The following is a 10,814-nucleotide window of genomic DNA, read 5'->3' as shown; positions in this document are numbered from 1 at the left end:
AGCTGAAATGGAATTGGGCAGGTCACATACCGCGACTGAAAGACACAAGATGGACAAGAAAACTAATTGACTGGCGCCCACGAGAAGACAAACGCAGCAGAGGACGACCACCAACACGCTGGATGGACGACATTAGACGAATATCCAAGAAATGGCAACAAGAAGCACACATCCGTGAAGAGTGGCGAAAAATGGAAGAGACCTATGTCCAGCAGTGGATAGAAGAGGTTGCATGATGATGATGATATTTATGACTAATTCTATACAAACTATGTTTGTGAGAAAGAAAATAAAGAATTTGAATTTGAATTTGAATTTATTATTAATTTGGTTTCCTTAATATTTACGCCTAAAATCAAATATTACTTGACTGGGACGTTATTAGGTCGGTTTACCTTATTTTATAAAACTCTCTTTCATTGCTTCGGAAACTAAAACAATCTAGCATAAGCAAAAACATCAAAGTATTAAGACGTTCAGAATCTAATCTAGATGAGTATAAAACAGAGCAGAAACATTCTAATGCAGTTAACAAGAGTACAGACCTGTTGCATCAAATTATGTAGATGCTCTGATTACCATAAAGGACTATTAAAAATCTTTCTCAAGGACTTTTGTGGTGAATTGGGATCTACCTAAATTTCCCACAAAATATTCAAAAGCCACCAAAACAACAAATCTCAACAAAACTGGGTTTTTAGCTAATTAACGTGACTCCTCGGGAAGATTATTGTTAAAACGATTCGGATAAGTGCCTGGGTTCTTAGTCTTTAGTGGCTTCTTCTTGTGAATGGTTCGGTAATATGTCATATTTGAACAAATCTGAGTTACTATAATATCCATTAAAAACAGATATAAAGGAAATACGGGAATGGTGAGTTTCTATTTAGATTGTATTATCTAGTGCATTATTACTTCTTAGTAAAACGAGTGATTTCGTTCTAATTATGGTTTTTAAATATGAAAATAATTATTTTTAAACTTGCTTTTGGTATGTATTTAAAATATTAAATCGTTTGTGTGAATATTTATAATGAAATATCGATTTAGTTAACAATTAACAATTTTTTTACCGATATTTGTTACCTGTTCCTGTTTTGCGTTTTTAGGAACGTTCTAAACCCGTTCATTCCGATTTCTAATTTAGTATTTGTTTGATTAGTCAGTTTTTGTCCTGCGTTTTCACTTTTATATCTATCCAGAATCTTTTAAAGCCTTTATCTCTTCTTAGAAATCTCATTTTGTTATCTTGGATTCTTATTCGTTATCCGACTTTCACATTCATATAGCAGAGTAGTTGTGGCCATTATCTTATTATACTGCCCAGCTAAGGAAAAGTGCAGTAAGTATCAATAGTAGGATTTTGAGAAAACTCCACTTGTAGTTTCAAAGGATGCTGTAATTTTCAATATGATGATATTTCAGTTGTTAATTGTTTATTCTTCAAGTCTTCTACTTCTTTAAGTGCCATCTCTGCGGCGGAGGTCAGCAATCATCATAGCTATTCGGACTTTTGAGACGGCTGCTCTGAAAAGTTCATTTGATGATAGGTAATGGATTTTGACAAGAGCTATGACCTTGTAAATAACAGGTAAACTTGTGTACTGCATTGGCAATACTAATAGCTCTTGTAAAAATCCATTACCTTTACATTTGTACCACCCTCTCAGGTTGCGTAGCCATGACATTCTACGCCTACCTATTGGAGCCTTTGCTCCTTACACCTTGCTCCAACGGGAGCTATTGCTAGGCTAGTTAGTTAAAGCACCTTTAGGAGTATTTATGAGTGTGTAATGCACAAACCTGTCATTATTTTTCTTAACGCCTAATGTGGTGAGCAAAAAACTCTTACAAACTTGTGTAATGTCAGAGCAATCTTTTAGATTGTATTGAATAGATAGTGATCGCCTTTCTGTTTCATTGTTTTTATTTCTTCTTCGTTTAACATCAATCTTATCATATAATGTCAAAATGAAATGCTTACGTTGAGATCACGCCATTTCTCAAAACTTTTTGTTTATATAGTCTCTTCTTTTTGCAGTAGTTTTCTGTCCACACTTTTTTTTTGCAAAAAGCATCAGCGTTTTTACATGGTATGTTTTATTACATGATATATTTCTTTATCATTAAGTTTTTTCCTTTCTTCCGAGCTGGAATCAACACTAGCAGCTGGTAAACCTAAATCTTCTTTCAAGTTTATATTATCATTGTTTGTTTGGAACACATTTGTAAATAGATTCTCAAATACTTTAGTTACATCTATAATTTGGAGGTTAGTATGGTTGGTTGGTTGGTACGGTGGTTGTCTGTTCTTCTTCTTTAAGTTCCATCTTCTATCGAAGGTTGGAAATGATCATGGCTATGCAGACTCTGTTGACTGCCGCTCTAAAAAGTTCTGCACTACTGCATTCAAACGATTCCCTTAAGTTTTTAAGCCAGGATATTCTTCGTCTTCCCACATTTCGTTTTTTTCGGATTTTGCCTTGCATAATAAGTTGTAATAATGCGTATTTTTGCCCTCTCATCACATGTCCTAAGTACTCAAGTTTTTGTCTTTTGATAGTTAATATTATTTCCGCCCCATTTCCTATCATTCTAGTTACTTCCGCGTTTAGCTTGTTGTCTGTTACCTGTTGAATTATATTGTCAGGTAATCTTACATCTCCAATATTATCTGACAAGGTTACAGTGGAGTTGGATGGTTGAGGTCCTTCATTCTTCTTCTTCAAGTGCCATCTTCGTTCCGAAGGTTGGCGATCATCAGGGCTATACGTATTTTCGAAACTGCTGACCGAAACAATTCGTTGCTGCTACAGCTATACCATTCCCGTAGATTCTTTAGCCAGGAGTTTCGTCTTCTTCCTATGGACCTTTTTCCTGCTATTTTCCCTTGCATAATTATTCGAAGCAGTTCATATCTTTCGCCTCTTGTAATGTGTCCCAAGTATTGCAGTTTTCGTTTTTTGATCGTAAATATGACTTCTTTTTCTTTATTCATTCTTCTCAAGACCTCGACATTTGTGACTCTCTCGGTCCATGATATTCTCAGGATTCTGCGATACATCCACAGTTCAAATGCCTCTAATTTTTTGGTATCAATCTTTTTCAACGTCCATGACTCCATTCCGTAGAACAGCACAGAAAGTACGTAACATCTCATCAGGCGAAGTTTCATTTCAAGGCTCAAATCTCTTCCGCAGAACACTCTCTTCATTTTAGTGAATATGGATCTGGCTTTTTCTATTCTTATTTTGATTTCTGCTGAGCTATCGTTGTCTTCATTTATAAAAGTGCCTAAATATTTGTATTTGCTAACTCGATCGATAATTTCATTGTGTAAATATAAATTTTGGACATTTTGTGTTGATTTCGATATTACCATAAATTTAGTTTTCTTTATGTTCAAAGATAGTCCATATTTTTCGCTGCAGTCTGCTATCTTATTCACCAATGTCTGTAGCTCTTCAGGTGTTTCTGCGATCAGAACGGTGTCGTCGGCAAATCTCAGATTGTTTAATCCTGGTGGTGTTTAATCCTAATTGATGGTCCTTCATTAGCTTCTAATAAATTACTGGAAGGACATTTTGTAGGTAAAATTAGCTCTAATTGCTCATCTTGTTTAACTCTTGTGTCAGTTTTGATGCTTTTTAGAGCTAAGTATACAATAAGTTCAGAACGAGTTGACACAGTATTTAACTTTGAAGTTCTCATGTTCTAAAACAAAAATTAACTAAAAGTAATTTATATATTTTATTAACCACTGCAACAATACAAATATTGGCTTATTATAACATAAACCTAACACAGCAAATTATTAGCAAACTGTATTAGTAGGCCCAAAGGAGTTACTGCATCCTTGGCTAGTCTTTTACACTTACGGCAGTCTTGCTTTATCATCATCATCATCATTGGCTCCACAACCCATGGAAGGTCTTGGCCTGCTCAAGGATAAGTCTCCATTCTTTCCTATTCTTCGCCTTGGCTTACCAGTTTCATACTCCCAATATTCTCAAAACTTCCTCCAACTGATCCTTAAATCGTGCTTTGAGTCTGCCTCTCCTTCTCACTTCACCTATTCTTTGGTTATAAATATGTTTTGGCGGCTCCATTTCATTCATTCTCTCTATGTGACCTAACCACCGCAGCCGGTTTATTTTGATGGACAAAATAGTTCTAATGGACCTAATAAAACGGCAGTCTTGCTTACTACTTTGAAACTTTTGATGCTGCAAAAAATTCTTTTATATATCAATTACTGTTGGAGATACGGTAATTTTGAGTAGCCCATTGAATTATGCATGGCTGAAAATGTAGGAAACCATATATAACTCAATATTCAATATTTTTGGACTTACGGCACTTTTCCTTAGTTGGGTAGTACACATGTCTATCTCGGAAAAAAAATTATTGATTTTACGTAAAAATCCCATACAGATATTTGAAGGTTCTCAAAAGGTATGTATATGAGGGGGAGCTGATGAAAAATCCGCGAAGACAAGTAAAAAAGTAATTTTTTTGCCAACAAAACGTTTTTTATGCAGCTTAGAGAAAAATGTATATACTTAGACATATCAATTTCGTGATATTTATTACATTGCTAAATTATCGATTAATTATATCTTATTACTTACATGTATAATCTTACTTTGTAATTCTACATTTCTTTTCATTTTACAGATTTGCAGAAGCGTTACCTTCTTAATCCTAGTTTTCGAGATCGCAGTATCAACTGCTTCAATTCTGGATTTATTTCGCCCACGTCGTATGCCATACCGGCGACCGCAAACGTACAACCCATTTTATAACCGAATGCTATCATCTCCAGATTCCCTTGAAGACTCGTATCCTCATCGCCCATGGATGAATAACCAAAGATATTACAGCAAGGACTATGATGACAATCATTCAGGTATACACTCTAATTCATTTCGCTTTATGAATTATCCAGAAGCTTCTAGTAATATATATAGTAACAATCAACAACTACCATGTAAATCATGCTCTAATAACAAACCCTATTCAAGGCATGCTTTTGTAAATTCTGCAGACTTCATTTTACCTACACCAAAACCTGCATGCGCATCATGTTCAGTCTCGAAAGACTCATTAGTTCAAGACTCCCTTAACCAGTACAGATATGTTAAACCTATGAACATTATTTACCCTAAACCAAAACCTGTATATTCAAACTTAAGAAACTTGTTCTTTCAAGATAAGCTTAACTTAGATCCTACTCCCATAAGTGATTCGGTAAGTCCTGCAGCCAATATTTTCTCCAAATCAAAAAGTGAAAAAGACTCGTTTATTCAAGATACGCATAACTTGGATCCTACTCCTATAAGTGATATTGACTCCCAATATGAATATGAGAATGCTGTGAACAATATTTTTCCTAAACCACAACCTGCAACTGAGTCATTCGACCAAGATTCAACTTCCATAAGTAATTATACCTCCCAACAGAAAAATGTAAATCCTGTGGACATTATTTTCCCTAAACCAAAACCTGCAAAAGATTCGTTTATCCAAGATACGTTTAATTTGGATCCTACTCCAATAAGTAATATTGACTCCCACTATGAATATGAGAATGCTGTGAACAATATTTTTCCTAAACCAAAACCTGCAACTGAGTCATTCGACCAAGATTCAACTTCCGTAAGGGATTATACCTCCCAACAAAAAAATGTAAATCCTGTGGACATTATTTTCCCTACACCAAAACCTGCAAAAGAGTCGTTCATCCAAGATACACTTAACTTGGATCCTACTCCCATAAGTGATATTGACTCACAATATAAATATGAAAATGCTGTGAACAATATTTTTCCTAAACCAAAACCTCCAACTGAATCATTCGACCAACTTTCAACTTCCATAAGTGATTATACCTCCGAACAGGAAAATGTAAATCCTGTGGACATTATTTTCCCTAAACCAAAACGTGCAAAAGATTCGTTTATCCAAGATACATTTAACTTGATTCCTACTCCCGTAAGTGATGTTGACTCCCAGCAAGAATACGTAAATCCTGTGGACAATATTTTTCCTAAACCAAAACCTGCAAAAGAGTCGTTCATCCAAGATACACTTAACTTGGATCCTACTCCCATAAGTGATATTGACTCACAATATAAATATGAAAATGCTGTGAACAATATTTTTCCTAAACCAAAACCTCCAACTGAATCATTCGACCAACTTTCAACTTCCATAAGTGATTATACCTCCCAACAGGAAAATGTAAATCCCGTGGACATTATTTTCCCTAGACCAAAACCTGCAAAAGATTCGTTTATCCAAGATACTTTTAACTTGGATCCTACTCCCGTAAATGATATTGACTCCCAGCATGAATACGTAAATCCTGTGGACATTATTTTTCCTAAACCAAAATCAGTTAAGGACTTAGATACTATCGCCACAAACGATACTGATCCTGATTATTTTGATGACTCAGATCCAGAATATCATAATGATCATTCATTAAACCTAGATCCTACTCCCGATAACTATGTTGAAATTGATCCAGACCATCATAACGAACATAACGAATCACCATGCGAATCATGTTACGAGTCAGCACCATATGTTTCTTCTCCTTTAGATTCAGATGCCCGGTTAGTTTCTTCTCGTCCTTTAGAATCAGATGATAGTAACACCTCAGAAAACTCTTTTAACAGACCCAACTGGAGTACTAAAGAAAGTCCTTTGACGAAAAACGAAGACAAGAATATAAAAGTTATGGAAAGAATGTACGATGAATCCTACAAGAACCACGGATGGAATTTTGATCCAAACAATAAGTATAAAGTACACGAAAATATCGTTGAAGATGAGACTAACAATCCTTGGTATGGAAAACTCTACGTACAGCCCAAAAACCAGACACAAGTGGCCCAGCAAGTGTTTTAAATATTGTAGAACTGTTATAAACGAGTATTTTAGTAGCTTTTTTATGTAAATATTTATTAAATTAAAGACATTGAATAGTAAAAATAGCTTTTTAATTTTGGACATATTTGCTGTAAAAAACTCTGTTTCGTCATTGAGTGTCTCCTTCGCATTCATTATTGTCGGATTAGTGTTAATCTGTAGCTTCTTCTTCAAAACGTAATTTCCATTGCATGAATCTCAGTTAAACGAAGTCCCTAATCTCCCCTATTTCTTCCAGAAAATTATAACTAAGTGGCGCAATCTTTCCCCGTCGACACTAATCCACTTCATGATCCAAATTGAAGGGATTTAAAAGCATGTTTTACGGCAGTTATAAAAAACTTTGACAATACTGTGTATAGTCAATCCAAAGTCAATTGAAAATTTAAGTTTTACGAGAAGGTTCAAATATATTATTTAATAGATGTTTCACTACAAGAAGCGCAGTACAGAGCGTAGGCGCAAAATTTCGGGCCAATGCTATTTAAATGCATTTATTTTTTTCGAATCCTGAGAAAACTAACAAATATTTTTGAAAAATTTAAACGCAGAATGAAAGATTACATTATTACCGAGGGCCGAAAGTCCCTTAGAATAAACAAAAAGTTTTTTTGAATGAGATATTTGAAATTAAAAAATCACAATAAATTTTCTCTTTTTTTCACCCTTGTAACTTATTAAAATAAACATTATAGAAGTTTTCAGGGACTTTCGGCCCTCGGTAAAAATGTATTCTTTCATTCTGCGTTTAAATTTTTCAAAAATATTTATTAGTTTTCTCAGGATTCGAAAAAATGAATGCATTTAAAAAGCATTGGCTCGAAATTTTGCGCCTACGCTCTTAACGTAACCAAGCTATGCAAGATATCCTCGTATTATCTCTGCACGGTTTGTCTGTGAATCTTCGTCAAATTTATTTAGGAAATATTAACCATTATTGGGAATCAGGCAAGAGCATTGTATGCTTAGACATGACATGGTTTGATACTCACTGCGTAGTTAAAAAAGGGTGGGTGGATAATTCTAAAAACTGCACGTTGAAAGCATCTTGTTCCAGGGGAAAACACGTAATAATTTTACATGCAGGAAATGAAAACGGATTCGTACCAATCGCGCTTCTCATATCGGCCAAAAATATTAAAAAGTCGTGTGCGGACTATCACTATTTTAGACATGACTAGCGAATTGTTCGAAAAATGTTTGTTACAACAACTGTTACCAAATATACCATCGAATTCGGTAATAGTTATGGATAGACTTCGGCAAATATGCAAATAAAAATGTAGAAAATATGCGCATAAATATGCACGTGTTTACCCGAAAATATGCAAATATTTTACAAAATATGCATACAAATAAATAAAAAAATCGTAAAATAGTAACAATTTTATTTAAAAAAAAAAGTGTACATAACTAAATATTTCCTACTATTCATTAAGATTTACATTTATTTTAAGTAACTACATCATTTTTAAGTATGAATAAACTTATTTAGAATTATGGTAACAATAAATGACCAAGTGGTGTTCAAAATTTTCTAACAAAAACTTGTGGCTTCTGTCTGAGTACATATATTTATATATGGAAAAACTTCGTTCAACATCAACTGATGTAACGGGAGCATTTTTCAAACTATCCAAAACATTTGGTTCTAAATTAATTGTTTCCGAAATATTTCCAGCTAGAACACTGACTACTTCAGAAAGAATATGGTAACCTTTATTTTTTTCCATAGTAGCTTCAAATTTTTTTAAAATATCTTTTCCAATATTACCTCTAACGTTCCGACAACATGACGCAAATTCTTTTATTAATGCTGTACTTTCGAACAATGACAGTTTTGGTGATTCTAACTGAGTAATTGTTTTTTGAACAAAACTAAAATTTGATTTTATAAATGAAAGTTCTTGTTGAAGCAAGTTACTCTGAAAAGTTTGTTTAGAATCCAAAAGAGATTGGGAACTTTCATCTGTTAACGTATCAATTATATTCTTTATTTTAACAAAATGATCTGCATAAAAATTAGCTGCTTCTAACCATGTTCCCCATCGCGTTAAAATAGGTTGTGGTGGAAGAGGAATGTTAGGTAGCATTTCTTTATAAAGTTGAATTCTTATAGGAGATTTAAGAAATACTTTTTTGACACTGGATATCATGGTATTTACAAGAGGAAACTTTTTTCGTATTTCCTCTGCAACTCTGTTTAATCCATGCGCTACACAAGTAACATGTATTAAATCTGGGAAAAATATTTTTAAATTTTGTCCTGCTTTCACCATATAAGGAGCAGCATCCGATAAAATAAGCAGTAATTTATTAGAAGGAATAGTTGTCGGAAGAAAAAAAGTTGCTAATGTTTCTTGTATAAAACGCGAAATTGTTAAAGCATTTGTTTTCTCAAGTTGCTGGCATGAAATAAGATGAGATTTTGGTAAGGTATCTTCTTTAAGAACACCAATCAATAAATGAGCAATATACTTTCCTGAGGAATCAGTGATTTCGTCTACAGATATGTAAAAATAATTATCTGCAATTTCTTCCTTAATATTAATTAACACCGACGAGTATAGCCCGTTCACATTATTTCTTCTTAGAGACCGATCACTTGGAACATTAAGTTTGCAATATTTTTTTAGAAACGAACTAAAATTTACATTTGCTAATTTTGAAAGCGGTATGTTTGCAGACACTAATGCGCGACACAAGTCTTCATTAAAAGTTTCTTGCTCATCTAATTTTTTTGAAGTAGATTGGAAACATTTAGCCATTGAAGTTTGATGTTTTCCTCCTATTTTTCCTTTTTTTGCAATGTGTGAAGCAGTTCTCACATGTTGGTCTATCTGAAATTTCTTCTCACATGCTATCTATAAATAAAAATAAAAACCTTTATTTTAACCCAACCTTTAAAATATAAAAATATACAAGGTGTTTTTGGTTAATCAAATAACTGGTTTGGAAAAAAAACACTCGCTAAGTGTTTTAAATGCAGTATTAATCCACAAATTAGTTTTTGTTACTAACCATTAGTACATCATATAACTTATTTTAAAATTCAACAAAAGTTTTTTTTTTGTTAATTCAATTACAATAAAAATAATTGTGTTAGAATAGCTGACTTCATAAAAAAAAGTAAAGGTGAAAAATTTTTCTAAATACACACCATTGTATTGTACCATGGACAATTTTTTCTCACTAAAGGAAGCTATTTTTCATTTAAAAACAACCTACGAGTACTAAATTTCAAGTAAATACGTTTATTGGTTTTAAAGTTATTGTTGTTATTAACTAAAAGAATTTAATTTTTTTTAATTTTAACACCCTGTATCTCGAAAAGTAAATAAGTTTGACCCCTCATTAACTATATCGTTTTGTTCAATTTTTCGAGAAGTATCTACAGTCAAACGTTGTAAGTGTCATTTGGAAACACCCTGTATGTATGAAATATTAGATATTTAATGGAAAATATTAGATACTTACAATTTTGCCACAGACTGAACAGTAGATTTTTCCCATATCCATAGACAGCTCTTTATAAGGTTTAATCCAAGTTGAAGCACTGGTTGTTTTAGGCATTATAAAATCACAATCTTCCTTTTTGTTACGCACAACGAGTGTTTACGCTTTGAATATCAAAACAAAAGTGATTTACAAATCTGAGCATCAAATTAGAAATGTTTAGGTACCTAATTCAATAAACTGGGAGATTTTGGAAAATCCCTAAATTAGGAACAAAACTATTAGCCGTTTACCTGCTGTTAAGATACAATAAATTGTAGATAGATTTGGGGATTAGATCATAAAATACAAATGAGCGAACCCTTAGCGATTATCCAATAACTGAATGCCTCAGTGACCGAGACTTTCTAAGAATGTTGAGG

The 10,814-nt window shown here is 33.3% G+C and overlaps 1 protein-coding gene across 1 annotated transcript; it reads left to right on the top strand.

Annotated features, from left to right (window-relative positions):
• The first annotated feature begins 723 nt into the window (after positions 1-723).
• Positions 724-6,915, top strand: LOC140448275 (uncharacterized). The gene is made up of 2 exons (XM_072541371.1): positions 724-874; positions 4,678-6,915. The coding sequence occupies exons 1-2, from the start codon at positions 872-874 to the stop codon at positions 6,913-6,915; spliced, it is 2,241 nt and encodes a 746-aa protein (XP_072397472.1). The 5' UTR covers positions 724-871.
• The last annotated feature ends 3,899 nt before the right edge of the window (positions 6,916-10,814 follow it).

Source organism: Diabrotica undecimpunctata, chromosome 8 (assembly GCF_040954645.1).
Source record: "Diabrotica undecimpunctata isolate CICGRU chromosome 8, icDiaUnde3, whole genome shotgun sequence".
Taxonomy (NCBI): Eukaryota; Metazoa; Arthropoda; class Insecta; order Coleoptera; family Chrysomelidae; genus Diabrotica; species Diabrotica undecimpunctata.
This window is presented reverse-complemented; position numbering and strand designations above follow the sequence as displayed.